Consider the following 23,715-nt stretch of genomic DNA (forward strand, 5'->3'; position numbering starts at 1 on the left):
TTCTGAATTCATATTCTAGTCTCAACTCATATTTCTAAATACCTCACAGCTCCTTGCAAAAAAAGCTTAGCTGACGGTCCCACCTTTGCGCACGCCCATTGGGGAGGAGCAAAGAGGCAAAACACAGTAGGCAGGAAGTCTGAACTGGCTGTTAGGTGCTCCACGGGGCTCCTTGCCTTTCAGCTCTCCTCCAAAAAACAGATGCTTAATGCTTTTTTCATGTATAAAAGCATGCACAGCTTAAAGAAGTGGGTATAGATTGACTCTAGTTGCAGTGGAAGGCGCTAGACCAAATTATGCGCGTGTGAGAGGAAATCACGCTGCTCTGGTTCTAACTACCCAGGTCTTCAGTTAGGCCCTGGGAAAGGATGGTGGAAAGACCCCCGGAAGGTGCCGTGGGGCTAGGGATGCGGGAGGAGGCGAATAGGAGGAGGCCCAAAGCTGACTTTGGGCCAGTCAGTCAGAGGACACGGCCCACGCGGATCACGGTCTGTACCTGGAGCTGTCGCATGTGCTGGAGTTGCAGCCTGAGTTCGGCCACACTCCGCCTCATGTCCAGCAGGCTCATGTGGATGGCCGAGGTGCCGGCAGGCAGGGGCTGGCTGGGGGGCCCCGTGGACTCCAGGGCGCTGAGAGTCTTCCCGCCAGGAGCATGCGGAGTTCCTAGGAGAAAAGAGCAGTGAAGTCCATAAAAGTGCCAGAAAGGAAAGTCTAAGCTGTAAGTCCCATCCCGATACAGACCGCCAGTAACTCTAAAAATGCCGATTCCCTTCATTATGAAAAATTTTAAATTACGTTGGTCCTCTAAATGGCAAAAATAAGGAACTGGGTTTAAATAAATTATCGAACATTCATGCAACGTTATGGTCTGTGGTCTGTAAAAGTCACATTCTACAAGTTTAGTGCCATAGGAAGGCAGATCACAGAGCAGTAGGTACAGCATGATGCCATGTTAAGGAAGCCAGCTGTCTGTCTATCTACCTATCTGCGTATCTTCTTTAAACACACAGGTTTGCACAGAGAAAAGATTAGAGGTACATAAAACAAAGTGTTAACAGTATTTCTAGCTGGTGGTAGTCTATGAGTTTTATATATATATATATATAAATATAAAAATATATATATATATATTTTTTTTTTTTTGGTGAGGAATATTAGCCCTGAGCTAACATCTGTTGCCAATCCTCCTCTTTTTGCTGAGGAAGACTGGCCTTGAGCTGACATACACACCCATCTTCCTCTACTTTATATGTGGGATGGCGCCACAGCATGGCTTGAAAAGCGGTGGATAGGTCTGCACCCAGGATCCCAAGCTGCGAACCCCGGGCCACTGAAGTGGTTAAGTGTGAACTTCATCACTACGCCACTGGGACAGCCCCTGAATTTTATATTTTTTTATATTACCACTTTTTGTATTTTTAAATCTGCATAGCAAATATCTATAATTTTATAACAGAAAAAATAATTTTAAAAACTCTAGGACCTAACGCAGGGTGCTTACGTGACTATTCCCTGCAGGAAGATGGATCCCAAGAATGTGCACTTAGTTCTAGGCAGAGATTCGGCCGATCACCAAGGGGAAATTAATAAGAAGTGGGTGCTCTCCGAATCCCTTTGGGTTTCCAAACCAGAAGCAGCAGGACCTCTATCCACATCTCCTTCAGTGAGAAAATCAAGGGTGATATGAAAATTCTCTAGCAGAGGAATCAAAAAAGGCAGCAGAAAGAAACTCTTCCTAAATAGTTTTCTCGCTGCCGTAAACTTTGCTCCCTGAGTCCACCTTCAATAAGCCTCATGCATTTTATAAGGCCATCTGGGAAGGGCCTGATTTGACCAAGTTTGCTTTAAAAATGACTCAAAAAGGATCCCAAGAAGCACTTATAGGATCAGCAAGGTCCAGGACTCAAAAGGAGGTGCTAATTCCTTTTCAGGACAATGCAATTCTATGGAATAGGTCTCCAGAGTAGAATTCACATTACACACACACACAACACACACACACACACACTTCTGAAGGGGCTGTTCAGCTCTCTTTCCTGTAAAGAACCAAGTGGAAGGTTTGCAATGGGCCAGGCTGGCCTTGCCACGACAGAACCCGTCATTGCTTTGTATACCCTGGAGTGGTTACAGCACAGCGGGCTCTCTTTCCATCTTGGCTCAGCATCCATGGGAACTTTCCTTCCCCAGCACACACAGGCCTGCAAGCCTCAAGGAGCTGCTGCCATGGGATATAGGTGGCAGGCCAGTGAGCGAGAGAGTGCCTCGCAACTGTCCTCTTTCTTGCTTGGCCTCAGCAACGCCATATGGCAAGTTCCTCACCCTTAGAGAACCAGTCTCCCAGCCCTCTCATGGCCCCTTTGGGGAAGTCAGGGGAGGAGATGAGAAAGCGTTTTAAGGATTTCCAAGGGAACCCCTGCAGAGTAGACAGCAAGCTTTTTATTTTTATGAGCTTAACTGACCACTCCCATCACCAGTCATGGCTCTCACTAACTTTTGGCTGTTCCCCCCCAAATCAAAGTCACCCTCAAAAGAGCAGGATTCACCATCTCCGCAATTGTTCAAAAGACTGGTCTCCAACTGTGAAGGTCCTCAGTGGAAGGGCACCCAGTAACATGTCCAATAACAGCAGCATGTCAGAGGTAACATGGCACCTTCAAGATCAAGTATTCTGAGGGAGATCACAGTGAATTGGAAGAAGTTTTTCTTTTAGAATTGGTCAAGTTACTTTATCATCACTCCATATGCACAGGCATAGGTGCGTGTGTACATGCATGCAAACATACAGACACACACACACACTCACACATCCACACTCACACCACACAACATGATTTGTACAACAAATGATACTATCAAGGTGTGTCTCCTTGACACTGCACCAGCTAGCTACTCCTGTTTGATAATAAGAACTACTCTGCTAATTCCTCAGCCAAATGAAGGCCCACATTCCTTATACATCCCCCCTTCTCCTTACACATTCTGAGGGCAGCAGTGTATCTCACCAAACTCCTCCATGGAGGAGAGGCTTGAGTCTACACACTATCTGTTAGAGTCGAATGCCAATAAGTGATTTAAGAAACATCTTTCACAACCAAATTTCTTTATGGAATCTACACTCATCTATAAAGTTTCTTCATCTATAACCTCTTAATCCGCTGAATCTGGTTTCTAACTCCATCATTCACTGAAATGGCCCTTCTAAGCTGGCCAGTGGTCAGTTGTCAACCAAACAGATGCTGGGCTGACGTGACTTCTCCTCGATGCGATGCTGGCTTTTGTCACTCACTTCTTTTCTTCACAGTCTCTTTGAAACTTCCCTCTCCTTCATCTTCTCCCCTCTCTGCTGCTCCATCTTGGTCAATCTCTTCTCTAATTTCCTCCTCAGCTAACCTTTTAAACCCCGGCCTGTTCAGTCCTAGGCCTGCTTCTCTTCTTACTGGACATGCTTTCCAGGGTGGCCACTTCCATGACCACCACCTGTCAAGGTCTCTCACATCTTTGTCTCCAGCATATAGTTATCCTCAGATCCACATACCAATACCTTTGCATCATTACAGGACTTTTCTATAAGCAGGTCCAATTCACTATTTCTCCTCATCCTCCCCAAACCTCTTTCTGTCTCTATAAGCTTAATTTTAGCCATTGACGCTATTACCCACTCAATTATTTAAACCAGAAACCTGGAAATCATTCTCAGTATCCACTTCCTAGGTATCTGACCTTAGGTAAGTTACTTATTCTCTCTCTCCCTCTCAGTTTCCTCATCTGTAAAATGGATATAAGGGTTATTGTGTGGGAGAATGGAATTAACACACGTAAATTGCTTAGCCCGGTGTCTGGCACAGAGGGACCCCCTCACTGTAGTTAGCTGTGATTATTTCTCTGAGCAGAGTGGGCAGGAAGAGCCTCTGCCAGCCTCCCCCCATCACCTGGAGTGTCAGCAGGTGCAGAAGGCTGGGGGTGGCAGCAGCAACAGGCTGAGATCTATAAGCAGATGCCCTGAAATCTATGGGTGGAGCTGGATCTGGTGGGTGGGGTGCAGAGTGGTAAACGAGTTCCCCTTCAGATTAGATTCACAGGACCTGGGATGTACTCTCCACACTCACACACGGGGGGTAGTCTCATCCTAGTCTAGCAGGAGGGTCAGCGTGCAGTTCGTCTTCAGAACCTCAGTCCTTTCTGTGTACTTTACCCTTTCCAGGCAAAGGCCTCTCCTTTCTCCTACCAAATCCTGTCTTAGGTCATTTACCTCAGTCGAGCGTATCTTAATAAGAATCTTATTAAATGAAAATTTGATGTGAATTTAATGAATTCTGTTGTGACAGAAAGAACATGGGTTTGGGGGTTGGCCAGACTGGCTGTGACTCACTAGCTGTCTGGCTAACATCTTCCTTATAGAGTTATGTGTGTTAAATGATATAATACACAGTATAAAACACATCATGTGCCTTTGAAATGGGAGGCTCCTTCTGTTCTCCTATATCCACAGTAAACCAAATATTCCTAAAGTAACAGGAAGTCTGGGCTTCCCTTTTTCAGTTACCCTTGGCCAAATAAGCTTCTTGATTTCTGGATTAATTCTGTGTACCTGTCTACAGAACAGGGATAATACTTCTTGTCTTGTAGCTTACTTCCTAGGATTCTGGAAGAATTAATATATTTTGCACACCATACATGGCTGCTATGGCAACTAAAGCCCCGTAGACCACATCTAGCCCTGACACATGAGGATGAGAAAGACCAAATTGAGCAGAGACGCAGGGGAGCAAACACACATGCATGTTGCTGGTAGCATCGCAAATTGGCTCAGCCCTGCAGAAGTGAAAACTGGCAGCATGTGGTCGGGGCTACTCAACTGTTAGTCCCTTTGGACTTATTGATTCCACTTGCGGAAATACATCCCAAGGAAATTACACCTGCTCTTTCCCCCAGGCTCCAAAAAAGACATTTGCAAAATTTTTCAAAACAAAGAAATGAAACAACCCATATATCTTTAAAGGGACTGGGGCACCTTAACACAAAAGAATGAGATAAAGTGACAGGATGGTTGGACCACGGTGATGTGTGCCACGTGTGTGTGGACGTATGTTCAGTTTCCTCATCTGGAACATGGGAATAATGATTGTACCTATCCCATGCCTGGCACACAGAAAACCCTCACTAAATGTCTCCTATTATTATTATTACTATTATTATGTCACCAAAAGTGAAAAGGAACAAAAGGAGAATACAAAACAGTATGTACCTATTTATTAGAAAAATGGTATTGGATACTAATCCTTTCTAGAATAGAATCCAGAGGAACGGAAAGTTTTAGTGTTTAGTAGTTCCTTTTTCTCTCCTCAACTTTATTGAGATATAACTGACATACAACACTGTGTAACTTTAAGGTGTACAATGTGTTGATTTGATACACTTACATATTGCAACACGATCATCACCATAGTGTTAACTAACACGGCTATCACATCACATAATTACCATTTCTTTTTTGTGGTCAGAACATTTAAGATCTAGTCTCTTGGCAACTTTCAAGTATATAGTTCAGTATTGTTATCTATAATCACAATGCTGTGCATTAGATCCCCAGAACTTATTCATCTTCTGACTGTAAGTTTGTACTTTTGGACAAACCTCTGCCCATTTCCCTGCCCCGAGTCCCAGGCAACCACCATTCCACTCTCTGTTTCTGCAAGTTTAGTAGGTTCCATTTTTTCCCTAAGTTCATAATAGATCAGAAAATAAATGAATGAATAAATATCTCCAAAACAAACTGGCAATTGCTCTGAAGACAAGTTTAGCAATTTCCATGAAATAATTCTCTGGCTGCAGCCAAGGTCACTGATTGATTTCTAAGTAAACCAACAAAACCCATGAGGATTGGGAACGCTGGAAGAGCCGGCCCTGCTGGCTTTACAGCTCAACTACCCATACTTAGCTGGTGCGGAACCAGGACCCACAGAGGTCTCAACTTAAAGTCTCCAATTCTGTCCTCTGTACCATGATGCACAACACTCTGTGGCTTCCCCAAATTAAGGGTTTCACCCAACTTGCCACATGCTTCCTGTGTAATTCAGCAGCCCAACATGTCCCTGGTAACGATTTCTATTTCTAACCCAATGGGAGGGAAGACATATTCTTGAGAGAGACTTGCCTTAAGCCTGCAGGATAAGAAGTACATCAAATATACCTGGATACTAGTAAATTTCATGGGGAATATAGTTGGGGCCTCTTTTGGGGGAATGCTGGCATTTAAAAATCAGGCCTTGATTAAAAATCAAGCATGCCTTTTTCTCTCGCCTTAACCACTGGTGGCTCCCTATTGGCTGTCATCCCTGCTCATCCATTCCCACACTGCAGCTGGCCTGAAGTCCTCTCCAGTGTAGAACCTTCCAATGGCTTCACTTTGCACTTGGAGTAATAACTAAGGTCCTTACCATGGCATTTGCACATGCTTCTCCCTCAACCTGGACGGCTCTTCCTTTCCCTCTTCACTTACCTAAGTCCTACTCACCCTTCAGGCCTCAGTTTGTGTCACTTCCTTGGGAGAATGTCGTTGGTCTAGGCTAGACCTGTTGGTTAAACATTCATCCTGCGCTTTTTCTTAACACTCAACACACATATAATTACTTGTCCCATATCCATTTTCCCCACAGGATGAGCCCCATCTGAATGATGCACACTGTCCTTGCCCAATACCGGGCACATAAAGATTTGTTGGATGTATGACCATATATATGAATGAATGAATGAGTCAGTGAATGAATGAATGAAGACCGAAGGGAGAGGACTGAAGGGCTTAGGCCCTCCGAATTAACGACTAATCTGGAAGTTCAGCATTAAACAGAGAAGGTGTGGTGGTGCAGGGACTTATTCCAGAAGCCTCTGAAATCACACCAACCAGGTGACTTAGGACAGGTTAATACTTCTGGAAACAAGCCAGGGCTAATAATAGGTAGCCTGCAGACCTCCTGGAGCTCCGGAGAACACTTACCTGCACTATCTGTGTGGTTCTTACTGGCTGGAGTTTTCATCATTTTCTCGCTGAATAAAAGAAAAAGAGAGTCAGCTGTACAGTTTCCAAAATGCCTCTTTCTGCCCCTTCCATTCACCATTCTAAGCAATCAGCAGCAGCCAGTGATGGGATTAAGCAATGAGGGTATTGCAGCATCAGCACCACGATTGGCCAGGATGGAAAAGGCTTCCCAGGTGTGCATCTGACACTGCAGGTGGAATGCAGCTGAGGCGCACTCATGACTTTCAGGTGATGGTGGACGCGGACACGTGTGGATGGAGGTTGCAGGCGCTGCGCAGTGGTCCGTGAAGCCACATGCACTGGGAAGCCCATTTACCCTTCTTGGGCCAAAGAGTAACCTTCGACCAAGAATTACCAGAAAGAAAAAAACAAACAAACAAACCATGATTCATAGAGATGTGAATATTTTCAGCCTTGAAATGATTACAAGAAGACGGATTTGAATGAATGAATTATCTTAATGATTAAAGAGAAACAGATTGAATTATTTTTCATTGGTTTGCTTTCTTCTTTTTACCTAGACGCATCTTTGCTATTACTGGTAATGGGCCCTTTAAAAAGCGCTGACTGAACAAGGCCAGTTAAACTGGCAATCTGTTTCTCCATGGCTTGCATCCTCTCTCTGTAAGACAAGAGAATTGTTTGTTAACGCTATGTTGACTTTCAGACTGGCTTGCCTAGGTGAGTGATCACGTGACGGTTACAAACGGGACCACCGAGTTTACCCCAACTTGGCTTGGGGGACGTGAAGAGCCTGCAAATTCCCACTGAGCCCAAGATTCGATGACCAGAGTTCTGTATTAACCCAATGATCTCCCTGGAAAGACACTGCACAGACCAGCAGACCCTCCTGGAACACTGAAAAGCATCTCCCTCGGGAATAATTCTGCTTGCGCGTCATGTGTTTTTTGAGGCTTTCTGCCCTGCTTTTGCTATTTTGCCTCTGGCACCAGTGGTGTCCCAGGCCAGCTGTGGCCCGGTGGCACACACTTCTAAGCTGGACCCCTAAGCTGGGAGGCTGCTGACTGGTTTTGGTGTAAATGATGGAGATGTTCATTGTGAGTGTGGAGTAAAGCTTGTTTTATAGTCCAAGAGCAATTCAGATGAATGTCTTTGAAGACCATGGGAAAATAGGCTCGAAATCAATGTTGGACTTGGGGGTAGAGGGTGCTTAGTCTAAAGTCATAGGAACTCTAACCTGGGGCTGTTATAGGATCAAGAAGGAAAACAAATATCTCTAACAACTGAGTCATCTCCAGACATGAATGAAAAATCCTCCCAGTTATTTACTGTGCACAGATGCTGTACCTCCCTGTTCAGGGCTCGCTAATGCTACATCGCAACTCATTTGGCTTTTGAAATAGGCTCACATTTCTGTACTTCAGACAATAGCAATTTCACAGAACTATTACCATTATTTTCAACACATTATAAAAACACCACCCCAACAAGGTGACCTCTACTGACTAAGTAGAGGTCATCACACATGGAAATTCAGTTATGCTTACTTGGCAGTCAAAAACAATAATGGGAGAGAGAGGAGAACTGCGTGAACAGTGTGGGCACTTTGCCTGCCATTGTCCCCATCAGCAGGTGTCCTAACGTCAGCTTGGGACAGAGAAGTGACCCCACTCTTCACTGTGGGTCTCAGTCCCACAGGCCTCTCGTGGTGTGAGGGATGGTAATTCCTGTGCTACAAATAGCATAGTCATATATTGTAGCTTTTAAATACTAGCCAACTACTTTATCTGGTACCCAACGGAAAAAATCATGGTGGTCCATTCTTTCACTGTAAAAAAATAACTGGTTAAGTTGGACTTATTGAGAGATGCTATATCTGCATCTTGAACTTCACTGCAATCAAGAGGATTTTCAAGGGTAATTTTGTCCATATATAACTTTTTGGTCTTGAATTTTGCCTTTGGAATACAACCCTGAGGGCCATATGAAACACTGAGCTTAATTTCACAATTACAAGCTTCTAACTTCAGAATTCCATGCATTTTCTTTCGTTTAAAACGGATAGTTCTTTCACAATACTGAGTGTCGTGGACTTAAGTCATGCAATCTGGACAGATAACAGTTGTAAACCCGCTAAGGAAAAAAAAAATAATTTAAGTATTAACAGTATGATCTCTTCATTCTAATGGTGTGAGAAGAAGAAATCTTGAACAGTGAGAGTGGAAATGCATCTCCATGGAGGTGTTTCCTGGCAGAGCAGTGAATGCTAAACTTCTGAGCTGCAGAGCATTTTCTGTCACACCTGTCATCAAACAGTCCATGTGCCAAACAGAAAAATCAGTAAGACATTCCAATCAACAAAACAGGTTAGTAAATACACAACGGAAATCCCAAGTTTATCAGACCCAAGGCACGATGGCATCTCAGAAATGATGGGGTGGTGGCTGGCCATGCTGCCTGCCATGTGGGAGACACCCACACAAATGGGCTCTTGGGAAATGAATAACTTTCGAGGGGACCTGCTGGTACCAGGTGAAAGTTGTCCAGTGTCCCCATTCTTCCCACAGTAATGCTGGCAGTAGAACTCATGACCCTAAGAGTGGAGGTGCCTTCAGAGCTACCTCGAGATGTACTAGTTTCCTGCTCTTATTCAACCATAGGCAAATGGAAAGGGTTTATTTTTTTTTTGAAAAAAAAGTGGGATGACATTTTTAGTGTCTAGACAGTTTTGGTTAGGAAGCAGCTTAAAGGATCCTGTGAGGCTGGAGTGTGGGATAGGAAGGTGTGGGGACAACCTAAGTCCATGCAGAAGACAGTAATATTAAGAAATGTAAGAAATTGATAAGTCTATGGCTATAGAGTAAATGAGAATCTGTTAGAAGGCAGAAGGGATTCCAGCATTGGCTCTAGGCACAATCCCGATTAGGGCCAAATCAGTGTTCTTTCTGGGCCCTCTCTGGTCAACAGCTTTCATCACCTGGTCTGACAAAGGAGAGCAGTAGAATTAAAAAACGAAACTAAGCACCTGAATCATTCCAGATTCAGATCATTGATCTTCAGCTGATTCATCTCCATGGTTAGAACTGCAGAATGTTGCAGCACAGGTTGCGACGTCTCCACACGGGTGTCCACCGGGCTTCATATGAGTCTCTGGCATTTTCCTTGGCTCAGTGGATACTTGGCTTCCCCCAGACAACGGTTTTAGGATGCAGAGAAAGACAATCCCCAAATAGCATCCCCCTCTCCTTGCTCCTCAGGGATGAGGTTCTAGAACTGGCTGGGAAGAGAGTTTGGATGCTTTGGGGCAAAAGCCCTGTATTCAGTCCAGCTGTCCACACTTGGGTCTCCTTTTTGTAGCTGTGAGGATGGGAGCGGACATTCCTCTGGACTATGTCACCAAAGGGGTCACCAGGAAGAAGACACAATCTGTCAGTGCCTTGAGAGTTCCGAATGTTTGAGCTTGACGGTTGAGGGAGAAATTCTCTCCCACTGCCCAGGAAACAGCGGGGCCTGCATGCGGCTGAGGCAGCAGCGCACGGCACACTCACTGCACACACGTGTTTCACTGTCTCGGCCAAAACCGCGTTACAAAAATACAATTCTTTTGACACATGGTAATGAGAAAACTTTTTCCCTCCTATTTAATCATCAAAGTGTTTCTGGTTTCAGGATTCTTTTGAGGGAGATTATCTGATTTATAAATTCATAAATAAGATTGTCTTTCCTTTTCATGGTTAGTAATCTGGAAACAATTTTATGGTTTAAGTAAATTACAGCAACTGGAAACTTATGCAGCCTTCTCCTATGATGAAATGTTATGAAGTATGTTTTAATGTGAAGGGGAAAAAAGAGAAATGCAGTGAAAGAAGAGAATTAACTAGGACCCTGTCATCTTATTGCAGGGGCAATTTTGTATGATAATCATCAGAATATTAAAGATGCTTAAGCTAAATCTTGCCAATATCGCTTGGTTTAAGGTATTAGAGGTAAAATTACCATTGAAAAGATGGTTTAAAAACGATTTCATAAATGATTTTTTACCATTCCATAAACCGTATTTATGTGATTAGTAGGTATGGTTAACTAGTCATTTAGTGCTGTAAGTCAGCCCGGCTGAATGAATCTTCTCGGGGCCCAAGCAAAATATTATTAAAAAATTCAAGTCCAATCCAGAGAAAGTGCTGATCCCAGTATTTAAATTCCTGCTACTAGAACTGGCTTTCCTGCAAGCCCCATGTCTGTCTGTGAAGATGAAGCAAAATCTAATTGCTTGTGGTCTGTTCTCCCTGTCTTCAGAGCCCAGGGAAGGAAAAAAAGCTGTATTCAGGGGAATATTTTTTAGCCAGTAACTCCACTGATACAAGTTTTCGATTCCAATTTTCTCCTTCAACAGTTTTTGACCAGGGACTTGCCTTTGTACTGACCGAGGCCTCATTAAGCCTGAATTACGCCTTATCATTGTATATCTAAGTAAATTAATGGCTATTAAAAAACAAGTCAGCGCCATTAACAAGTACCAGACTGGTAATTCCCCTTTAATGAATCCTTAAGGATACGTTTTTAAACATCCAAAAGGAATGCTGAGGAGCTGGCTGAAACCAGCCAACCAAGCTGATGCGATTAGCCCGTTGTCAGAGGCATTTGCCTTTCTAACTAGTTTCTAACTTTGACATCTAGTGGTGCTGGATAGTCAGTAAGAACTATGGCAACTAGGGCTGGTATTCTGAGAGTCCCTACTAGGTGGTGGATCAACTCACTTCTACTCCTAATATTTTGTGATCTTTTTTTGGTTCCTGCTCCTTCCCCATCATCTCTTTCCCCCAAGAAAGTGAGAAACGGCCAATGAGTCATCAACAAATATTTCTGAGCGCTTAACATGTACTAGGCGCTGTGCAGGCTGCTGCGGACACAGCAGTGAATAAAGTATCATTGTTCTTAAGCAATACCTTCCTTTCACAAAGTCAATTTTTTTTTCTGGGAGAAATCTAAGTGAACTAAAACCCCTTAGTCTTGGCAGTGCCAAAGGCATTTTCCCGAATTGAATACTGAACAGGTTTAAAGCTAGGCTATGCCCTTGTTTGCTTACAGCTTGATTCTCTGGTATGAGGGAAAAAAACCAAAGTAATTAAAGACACTGTTTTCAGATGAGTTCAACAGAACACTGGAATTCAAATGATCTGAATTTGTGGTGAAGCTTCAAATACGACTCTGAGCAACGAGCTTTCTAGTTCTGCCCAACATTAACCTATTGGTGAAAGAGCTGTATAACTAAAGACATTCTTCCAAAAACTCCCAATGAATTTAACTTCTCATTGAGACATCTAGATTTATGGAGGAGATACTGACGGAGTTGGTGGTAACTGCAATGGGGCTACAATGATGTGTGCCTCTAAATTTTTCATATGTGTTAATTCTGTCCTGCTACCATCATGTGCCCCTTAGGGTTAATGACCACGTCCTGCACTTTTTCTTGCATTCTCAGTCCTTAGATGAGGACTGAGCACACAGAAGGTCATGAAGAAATATCGTTTATAACCTTGACCTTGAAGGCTGCTATTTCTTCCCCTGCCCTCTGCTCATGGAGAAGGAAGACTGGGTACGTTCACTGTTCCCTATTGCTACTTCAATCCTTCATCTGCCAACCTCCCCTGCTTCTGAATTCCGAATTACTCATCTGTAAATTCTCTACCAGCATCCAGGAAATTCCCTCACATCCTTGGATGACTTCAGCATGGGAAGCTCGCCTCCTGGCTGTCACACCCCAGTCCATCATCTTTTGTAGCTTGGTAGGGTTACTGTCTTACTTGTCTGACCCTACCATCTTACTTGGTAGGGTTTCACTGTCTGGATCTGCACTCCAGAATCCCCTGTAAGTACAGCTATCTTTGGTTGTCTTCAGTTCCCTTCACACAAACCAGCTCTTTACCTGCATCCTTACTTCCTTCATCCCCAACCATCCACACTGTCTGGAAATCCCTTTCAATTGCCCTGCTCCGCACCTGGGTGGACCCCACACACTCTCTCCACCGTCCTGACTGGATCCTCTTGCTTCTGGCCTCTTTCTTGGCCTTGATGTTCCTATGCTGGACTGGCTTTGCTTTCTGACTGACTGAAGAAGAGAATACATGAGAAGTGGCCCTTTTGTGTCCCTTCTATTTCCTCCCACATCATTTCCTTTTGGTGATGCTTCAAAGAGCAGAGTATGGAATCCTCTCCTCAGGCAACCAGGTTTTTCCCCAAGTCAGGAAAGAGACAACGACCAAAGCAAAGTTTGTCTGGAATGCTCTTATTTTACTTGCGACCCATGAAGATACACACATTTAATGACACTCATAAAGAAATGTGCAACAGTGGAGCCCCATTTACAAGGACCTGGAAAAAAAGAAAGCTATTTCTAATCTTCCTTCATAAATTCACCATGGCACTGAGAGAACGCAAGTCTACGGGATGTGCAGAGAGAATGCCGTGGAGATGATGGTATTCCCTGTGATAAATAGTTCTTCACGTGTTAGTAATTAACGCTGGTACCCTAAATGCCTCAGGGGACGTTTGATTACCAACAACTTCAATTCAAACCAAGAATCCCTATGGAGTGTGAGCAATGAGACAGGACTGGGGGTAAGTTATGCCAAGGTCTTTCTTCTTGACCCCAGGCTTCAGATGACCCAGCTCGGATGGGCGCAGCTGCCTGGATTCTGCAGGGTGCATGTGCTCTTAGTGATCAAGTGTTCCCAGATGATGAGACAGAGCAGTCAGCTGGGGAAGAGCAACTCCTCCAAAGAGGAGGCATGTGAATGAGGCCGAAAGAATGGTAGGATTTAGCCAGAGGGAGAAGGGGAAGGAGAAGGAGAGTAGAACAGAGTGTTCTAAGGAGAGTTCCAGGCACAGGCAGAAGCATTAGACTAAATAAAATTTAATGGAAGCAAACACTGCACCAGGAATTAACTTAGATTTGTACTCTGACTCCACTTAAAGCAGGGTGACTATTCTTTCATCCGTTAATTCAACAAGCATTTATTGAGCATTTATTGAGCACTTATATATACTCACAGTGTCGTAGGCACTGGGGATACAGAAGTGAATAAACAGATAAAAACCTTTGCCCACATGGAGGTTACGTTCTGCTGACAATAAGCAAAATGAATTGATCTCAGACACTAATGACATGAAGGAGAACAACAAAGCCTAGAGGGAGCTAGGAAGGGAATTTGACATTTTACACAGGGACTAGAGAGGACTTCACTGAGAAAGTGACTTTTGAATAAAGACCTAAAGGAAGCGAGGGAGCAAGCCAAGCATATTGTCTGGGGAAGGAACATTCCAGGCTGTGGGAGGAGCAGATGCACACACCTAAGGCAGGCACATGCTCAGCTGGGGGGAGCAGCTGGGAGGCCAGAGTGTCTAGGGCAGAGTGAGCAAGGGGAGGAGAGTAGGAGATAATGTCAGAAAGGTAGCAAGGGGTCTGAATGTGACAGGAGCCATCGTGGAGGAGGAACTTGTATTTTAACAGGATGACTCTGGCTTCTCTGCTGAAAGCAGACAGAAGGTGGGCAGGGGCAGGTGGGGTGACCAGGCAGGAGGCCATCGCAGCAGATCAGGTGAGAGTGGAGGTGGCTTTGACCAGAGTGGTAGCAGTGAGGTCAGAAGCAAAGGCTGGAGTTGGGGAAGCTTTGGATACAGATGTGACAGCATCCTCTGATTGTCCAAATGAGGAGTGTGAGAGACAGCCATCAAGATGACACCAAGGCTTTTGGCCTAAGCAACGGATGAATGACGTTGTCATGCTTGAGACAGAAGACAGGATTTCATTTTTGGACACCCTGAGTTGGGGTTGACCAACGGACCTCCAAGGGGAGATAAATCTGCACTCAAAAATCACTGGATGGGCCGGCCCCATGGCTTAGTGGTTAAGTGCACGCGATCCGCTACTGGCGGCCCAGGTTCGGATCCCGGGCGTGCACCAACGCACTGCTTCTCCGGCCATGCTGAGGCCGTGTCCCACATATAGCAACTAGAAGGATGTGCAGCTATGACATACAACTATCTACTGGGGCTTTGGGGGGGGGGGAGAAAAAAGGAGGAGGATTGGCAATAGATGTTAGCTCAGAGCCGGTCTTCCTCAGCAAAAAGAAGAGGATTAGCGTGGATGTTAGCTGAGGGCTGATCTTCCTCACACACACACAAAAAATCACTGGATGTCTCTGAGCCTCAGTTCCCTCAACCATCAAACCAGGATAACAATTGCCTTCCCTGTCCTACAGGGCTGTCATCCTAGAGAGATGTGGGAAAGGAAGCCAAAGGGAAAATACATGTGCAAGCATATTATAACCTGCAAAACATACGGATGCGCAAGGCTTCCTTGTACCCCTTCAACTTCATTCATTCAGCAAGGTTTTTCTGGCATCGACTGTGCGCCAGACACAGTTTCAGGTGCTGGGACTACAGCAGAGAATAAAACCAAGGGCTTGTGGAATTTACCTTCTAGGGGGTAAGGGTAATGGTACAGCAAACTAAATAAGTAGAGAAATATATACATGTAAGTATGTATACATATATACATATACATTCTATTTAATTATACCACTGTGTCTGTGTGTGTGTCTGTGTGTGTCTGTGTGTGTGTGTAGGTGTTGCAACTCAGGAAAGGGCTTGCTGAGCTGATGGCATTTGAGTGAAGCCCCGACGTTGGCGAGGAGCCAGTCGGTGGACGTGTGCTGGAAGAGTGCACAACGCAGAGGAAGAGCAAAAGCAGAGTCCTAACAAGTTGAAACACAGGAAGCCAGCGCACGAGGAGTTCATGCCAGGGAATGTAAAAGCCTGAACGGACTCTCTCGGCACGCAGAGAAACGCGGCCTCCTCAGGCGCCCACCCTTTGTTGCACAGAGGTGCCCATTCTCTTATGCCCAACACCCAACGAATACCCCGTCTGAAATCCTGCCACTTAGAATTCTAGAATCACATAATTTTCTAGTTGGAGGGAACTTACTTAGGCTCCATAGTTTCCTTTTCTGGTTCAGTGATCTCGACCGAAGCAAAAAAGAGCATGACACGCTCAGCAGGTCGGGCAAAGCTCAGGTACACCCAGGCCTGTGCTCCCAACGTGCACGGTCATCGATTTCCAAGGTTCCAACAGCGTTCTGCTCAGCGCAGCAGCTGCCCTTGGCAACGCGCCAGGAAGCTTTTACTCTATTTCACAACCTACTTTTTGGGCAGGTTGTTCTGGCTGGGACCAGAATACGGTTCCGTCAGGCATGAGGACACACAATCTCTCAGATCCAAATGGCCAGACCCAATGGCCCTGCTGTTTTCTGTAAGGGGCTATGGCTTCATGGTTTTATGTCAGAAAGACTCTTCTTTATAGAGAACTTGCCAGTTCACAAAGTGATTTTATACCCATTTTCATTTAAAATCCATAGAACCCTTAAGAGGGGGTAGTTACCATCCCCTGTGACAGCAAAGGACACTGAGACTTAGCGAGGCCTAAGGGAACACACCCAGGTCTCCTGCAGATCTCCTCCTCCAGTGCTCCCCCACGGCTCTGAGCAGCCTCCCATGGTGACTCACGTCTGGGGTGAGGCGCTCCACTTCCCGGTGACGAGACCTTTCACTCCCCAGGGCAAGCCCACACCCTGCTTTATGAAATCACCTACTTTGCATTTTCTTTCTCTTCTCGGAGGGTAATTTTTCATATTCATGCTCTGTAAGTGACATCTCATTTTTTGTACAGGTACAAACCAGTAGGAATGGCCGCTCACTCACGTTCTGGCTACCTGAACACGGGCCCTGTAATTTACCTTCCAACTCTGGATGGAGTCAGAGGCTACGGAGAGATGGTCTCGTGAGTGGTCCAAAGGGAGCTGTGGAAATGAGCTCCCCACTCCTACCTGCTTTTGATTTGTAAAATCTCAGGTGGGCTCAAAAGGTAATGACTCAGGAAAAAGAAGGAAGACACTTCCTATACTTGGCCTATTTTGTGAGTTTCCTTTTTTGTCTTCTTAGATACTTGTGCTTGTTGGAAGAGATGGGGAAGCACCACCTTTATTACAAAGACAAAAAAATATTGGGACAGCATGACAGTGAAAATGCCATTTGACTAGAGAAGTTCCTGTCATTGGAGCTTTGGAAAGTCTCCTGTCTGTTTCTCCTTCTGGAACGTCAGTGATTAAGAGAGTGGTCTCTAAGACCCCTTTAGCTCTGAAGATAGATAGCGAGGGAGAGGAGGTATTTACTGGTAATACCAGCTGGCCCTACACGAGTGTAGTGGGCAATACAGACTTTTTAAGACCTGCCATTTTTGAAAGTTCGAATTCATGCTTAGACCTGGCTGTGTACTTGAATTACTTCATTTATAAAAAATAAGGTCCAAGATTCAAATGAGGACAAGCGTAATCTTTGCGATCTCCACCAGACACAAGGACAACTAATCACAAAAGAGCCTAAAATGTGGCCTGGACATCATGAGAGCCCAGGAGTATCCAGCTGCTGGACCATTGGGCCACTTAGATGAGCCCCATCTTCAGCCTGAGTGGCAGCCACACTGATTCAGCACTGTGCTGATCTTGCCCTCTTTCAGAGAGGCTAAACCTGTACCTAAGCATTTATTCCTCTTCTCTTTAATGAAGGAGGTTCTAGCTGTCAAGAAAGGATTATCTGAATCTCACAGTATTTAGGTTACTCTGGCTTAGTTTCAGACCTAAGGCATATGATTGACAGCACCTCGTGAATATTCAAAGGAGATACAGGGGTGTATTTTAATTTCATCTAATTAGCAACAGATGCTGGCTTTCCCTTTTGAGAAATTGGTTTGTTTAAAGCAACACAGACCTTGTGACAGTCATTCCACTGGTATTTTTGATAGAATATCCCTTGTGTAAGAGTAAGGCTATCTTCATAAACTTGTCAGTTGGTGAAGTATCTCATTTATCAGTCAGCTCTTGCCTGAACTCAGCAGCCTAAGGAATGACTAGCAAATATCACTTAACCATGATGTTATGTTCTCGTGAATAAAGTAATAATTCAATTTATTGGCATTTATTTGACTTCAAAGATTGACAAAACATCATATCCAGATGTCATTTTTATAGCAGATTTTTCTGTCTTTCCATATGATATCTTTTCATTCCCTTATGTATATCCCTTAAATTCCATTCCATTTTGACATTCTCATGAAAGCTCTCAGACCAGTATAAGTTTGGGAAAGTGCTCCCTTTTCTGAATTCGTAGCAATTACTGTCTGGATGACTTCTTTGGAATTAATTATGTACAAGCAGTCCCTAAATTATGAAAGGCTTGTAATTAAAAAGTTTACTTGTACTTTCATTGTTTAGAACTTGGAATAAATAGTGGTTGGATTTCCAGCTGGCCCACAGAAGCCTCTTTACCACAATGTATTATTAGCCCTATCATTGTTTCTCATTGTTTTCAAGGAAAACGTGCTCTGACTTTCCAGCTGGACTTAGAGATGTCGGGAACACATCTCCCCCTGGAGCTCCAGCCTCAGGGAGGGGCACGTTCCCCCTTGGTGACTTGGCATGGCCTCCTCCCTTCTCTCTGCTTCACTAGGAGACGCTGTCACTCTCAGGTAGACAAGAAGAGCATCCCTGGGCATCACCCACGAATGAAATCCTATTGTTGTGGTTGTTCCTGCAGAAGAGATATTTAGTAGGCATTCGTAGCTCAGACGCTTCCTGTACTCAACCGTTGCGTAGCTTATATGTTAATATTATGCTTCTAATGTTTTATGAGTGTCTTCCCACTTTATATTCCTTGTGCGTGGGGACCACATCTAAGTTTCTTTGTATCCTGCAAAGCATCCAGCCCACAGCTAAGCACATACGAGGAACTCAATAAACATTTATCGATCCATGATTAGAGCTACATGGAAAAGCAATTCAGACAAGAGCCAAACCAGTCAGGCATTATTAGGCATCAAAACAAATAACTTAGGAACTTCTACTCTACCTGGTTAGGTGTCTTGCTCCTCAATCACATAGCTCAGGTGCAATTTTAAATGGATGCCCCAATCCTGGCTTGTCTTTTTGCTCCTGGACCCAACTAGAGATGCAACCCTGACTGCTCTCCTGAAACGGACTGAAAAGTGGCTTTGACATTCCCCACAACCTAATTTGGGTCTTTAAGCCCAGTAATTCCATTCTCTGTTCACACTTAGTTTTTATTCTCTCCCACACCCCCACCTGCTTTACGTTCTTCCTGGTATTATAGTCAACGATTTGTCTCCCTGCTTCTGCAGGCACAGTCCTTTGTCCTCACCATCTCTATGTATTAATCTCTCTGTTTAGTGGCATTTTGTAGAGTGCTTTGTTTGAAGTAGGAACTCTTGAGTACTTCCTACATGCCAGGCCTGGCACAAGGCACTGAATGCAATGAATTGTTCCACCCTATGAGGTAGGTGTTATCATTGTCCCTATTTTACAGATGAGCAAACTGAGGCAGAGCAAGATTCAGTCATTTGTCAAAAGCCCCAACTGCTAGCAAGTGTTAGACTTGGGATTTGAACCCAGGCAGTCTGGCTCTGGAGTCCACGTTCACGACACCGCACGTTACTGCCTCTCAATAAACGGTTGATCGCAGGTTGACTGGACCAAAGGTAATAACAGCAAGTTCTAACAATAATGAAGTTGCTTTATCAAGAGGTCAAAGGCAGAACTGAGGCAATAATTGTCAAGATCCATGTTTTATGAATGTCACAATTTACATTCCTTGAGTGTGGGGCATTCTTTCATTTCTTTACTTCATTAAGTAGAAAAAGCCCAAATTTCTTTTAGAACAGTGCTCTCAACCAGAGGCATTTGCCCCCGGGGGGGCATTGACAACGTCTGGAGACATTTTTGGTTGGGCCCAATAAATTACTGGGCCCAAAATATCAAGAGTGAAGAAGTTAAGGAACCTTGCTCTAGAAAGATACCAAGTCTAACTACTTAGGGGATCTCTGATGGGGCTCACTTTTGACTATACATGCAGGAAAAGGAAAAAATTAATCCTTCTATTTTTAATCATTCAGACTCACCTCTCTAGCAGGATAAAGCATAGTTTAGAAAATCTTCAAAGGTCTGCCAGTCACTGTGAACATTCTTAAATAACATAAATCTGAATTTCTACTTTCTCTCAATCAGCTGTTAAACCCAGGATGTATTCCACTCCTGAAAGCTACCAACACAATAACACTTAATCCTCATAAAACGAGAAAGTGATGTAAAATGATTAAGAACAGACACAAGCTACCAGTTAGCAAGCAGGCTTCCTCCTGTACACAGAAGTTTTCTTTCTCATTCTTTCTACTTGGCCCAAGGCAAGGGATTCTTCCTCTAAGTCTGCGATGCCCTAGAAATCACAGCGGGATCTCATGTGGCTTCTCCTTCTCCAGATATATATGCCCAGACAGGGCAAGAATTTGCTCCCCAGTGGATTCTCGACTAGTGTGTTGAATTTAGCTACTGTAGGTGCAGAATAGTGCAAAAATATGATCTCAGTTCAAATTTACCATGTGTTGAAAAATATTACATTAGGAAGAATCTGTTATATATTTGGAAGGAGAGCTACTAGTCACTTTGCAATGAGCACCCTTGAATTTTGAATGTTATATTGATAGAGATATTTTACATTATATGATCCAAATTATGAATAGAAAATAGCATAACATAAATGTCCTAGAATTTTACAATTAATAAGGGCTGTTTTATGTGCCATGCATAGAAATAATGATGCTGTTTAATGAAGTCATTTTATAACCTAAGGAAGACAGAGCCTCACGCACTAAGTCATCTGTCACACACCGTCTCCCTTGGCAGTCCCTCACAGTCACATGGATCAACTCTCTTCTTGGAGTCCCAGCTGAAGGGAAGTCATCTGGGTAAAGCCACCTCGTCACTCAAGATCTTTTTCTTTCTAGAAGCTCAGACATGACAATGGCTATCCTGAAAATCAAAGTAGTAGTAATCTGCTCTTCTACCCCAAGTCCATGGCCATCTTGAGAGGAGACCCCTACCATCATATATGTTCTACCATATACATCATTTTTTCCAGGTCTTCTATAAACAATTGGTCATCACTACATGCTTTGTGGAAGTATCTTTATACGAAAAGAGAGGCCAAATTCTTTAGATCAAGGCACATGACTAAATACAAGAATCAAGATGCAATTACCTCATCTTTAACTCTACATTTTCAAGTCAATAGAGCTGTTATAAAATCACTTTCTCTCAAAAAAAAAAAAGCTACCGCTGGAAGTTTTCTAAGTACAGATGGGAAAGAAAGAATTTTTCTCTCTGATTTCAAACATCCTGCAATTATTTGGACTATTTCATAGAAGTGCTCTTCCGAACAGCATATGAATCCGGCAGTGCCCAAAAGAAAGGATCGCTACAGATTGCTCAGTCTCCCTCCTGTGTTTTTGTAGCTTCACGTCTTAGATGTAAAATTCCACTTGAGAGTTTCATATAAAAAGCACTCTCAGATTTATTTGCTTTTTAATATTATGAAATTGCCACAGAAATTGGTTTGGCACTTCATAGGACCCTGTACTTATGAAGTTAAACTTTTAGGGGTTGGAGACTCTTTAAAAATACTTATGCAGATTAAATATTTCTAAAATAACATCACAGTATAGCTGAGACAATGTACTATAATTTTGTGCCTCAATAATTGTTTCCGGTATTCTTATTTTTAAAATTTTTCTCTGACATAGTAATCATTCATTTTTTTGAAAATAAAATCTACCAAGAATGTTCTCTTCTTTCTTTCCCTATTTCTGCATAATTGTGCTAATATACTAGCTAGGGCAGTTATATTTTAAATGGCATGTATATATTTAGCAGCATAATTATGCAAATTATACCATGTTTATGATTGTAAACATGCTTTAGGAGCAGTTACTTAGCATCTAGTCCTGAAACAATTTTTGAAGAAGTCTGGTTGAAATGCTCCGAATTCACTCCTGAATCTACTTCCCTGCTGGGTGAAGGTGCGGCTCATAGTTCTCACTCATCAGACAGAATATTGCACAGTGGTAAAAAGTATAGATTCTTTAATGGATCTGGACATTCTATGCCATTTACTGGCTTTGTGACCTTCAGCAAGTTACTTAACCTCTCTGAGCTCAGTTTCTGCATCTGTACAACAGCAACGACGATAGAATGTATCTCACTGGGTCATCATGATGATTATATCACACAATGTATGAAACTACTTTACACAGTGTTTGGCCCATAAAAGGCTCTCAATAGACGATAGCTACCATCAATGTTCTTCTTCTTTTTATAGTCTTACCCAGCAGTATTACATTTCAGCCTAGTCATCAAGCTCTCCAAAAGAGTTCAGAATTATCCTTGAAGACAAGGAAGTATGGCACTTCTTCCTTTGTCCCACATTCTTATCTGTCTAGATAACCATGGGTTGATGGGTGGGAGTGCTGACAGCCAAATTTCCAGACTCATGTTCTTTTTACTAGAGAATCATTCTACATACACTTTTGCCATGTGCCTGGGTTGAGTTAGTGGGGATGTTTAGGTCTTTCAGTAACAGCCATTCTAAATGTAGAGAGGTGTGTGTGTGTGTGTAGGGCTATAGAAGAAGGGAATCGAGTCAGCCCATATACACAGCACTCCAATTCCACCCTCTGGAGATAAGTTGATTAACAGGTGAGGAATCATCTAGCCAAGATGTGAGAGAGAAAATTTTTCCTCTGCTTTTTCACATTTTGTGGAATGAAAATATGTGAAAACGTAAAATTATATTTATAATTACAATCACATGTCAGAATATTGTAGTGATAATGACAGTATATTTTAGGTGAACATGAACCTTTTTAGTCAATTTTTCTAATACTTGTTATTCTAGAAATAAGATAATTTGGATTTCCTAAAAAGGGTTCCTAACATGTGGAACAGAAATCGATAGAATTTTCTGAGCTTTGGTAAAATGGAAATCTCTGAGGTTGGCAAATCTTTTTTAAAAAGGAAATGGAAGCCCCAAAAGAATAGTGATGCTACTTAAAGCTAAAATTCTTCAAGACTTTGATCAGGGAGCGATATCTAGAAGACTCCACATATAAGCAGAGGGTTCCTTCATCTCATTTGCTCCCATAACCAAATACCGTGAAAAACTGGGATTCAATGATGTTCATTAAGTTATATACGTGTGGTAACTGCATGCATGACCCTGAGCTAGGTGCTGGGGAGGAAGTCAGACACCATCATTGGCCAAAATGTGCGTAGAACCCAGCAGAGTGGAAATGGCTTAATATGATACATGGTGGAAGCAAGCTCTTAATCCTCTTCTACCCACAAGGTGGGTCAGCATGGGGCTGGGTGGGGATAGTGGGGAGGAAGGATTCTGGCCGTCAACACCATACCCTGGAGATGGATAGTTTTTATTGTTTCCTGGACTAAACTCTTATGACTCTAGTCCCATCCTCTTGGTGACACACATTGTTCGACCAACCCCTCACAGCCCACCACAGCAGACGTGTTACCCTTTCTTCCAAGCACAGGACACAAGCTTCTGAGCCTAAGGCATGTCTTGGTAGATTTCCCTCTAGCTGTGACACTCGTCTGTTCCAACGAGCCTCAATTTTCATCCCACACCCCTCAGCTGTCTGTGGTCACAAGAAGCGTCCCTTTCTTTGATTCTGAGAATTTACCTTCTAAGGCCTTAGGAAAAAAGAGAATGAATACCACTTTCCAATCCATTTCTTAGTCCTA

The 23,715-nt window shown here is 43.5% G+C and overlaps 1 protein-coding gene across 14 annotated transcripts in view; it reads right to left on the reverse strand.

Moving 5' to 3' along the window:
• Positions 1 to 23,715, reverse strand: part of KIAA1217 (KIAA1217 ortholog) — a 293,162-nt gene that overhangs the window by 40,404 nt on the left and 229,043 nt on the right. For 9 of the 14 annotated variants that reach the window (XM_087420742.1, XM_087420738.1, XM_087420739.1 and 6 more), the window contains 3 exons: positions 7,554 to 7,658; positions 6,995 to 7,044; positions 497 to 663 (listed from right to left, as the gene is read on the reverse strand). In XM_087420742.1, coding sequence (XP_087276868.1) covers positions 497 to 663; positions 6,995 to 7,044; positions 7,554 to 7,658 — 322 coding nt within the window. The remainder of the gene's footprint in view (positions 1 to 496; positions 664 to 6,994; positions 7,045 to 7,553; positions 7,659 to 23,715) is intronic. The other 5 variants (XM_087420741.1, XM_087420744.1, XM_014783620.2 and 2 more) reach the window with 1 other exon arrangement.

Source organism: Ceratotherium simum, chromosome 32 (genome assembly GCF_057802395.1).
Source record: "Ceratotherium simum simum isolate JZ-2026a chromosome 32, ASM5780239v1, whole genome shotgun sequence".
Classification (NCBI taxonomy): domain Eukaryota; kingdom Metazoa; phylum Chordata; class Mammalia; order Perissodactyla; family Rhinocerotidae; genus Ceratotherium; species Ceratotherium simum.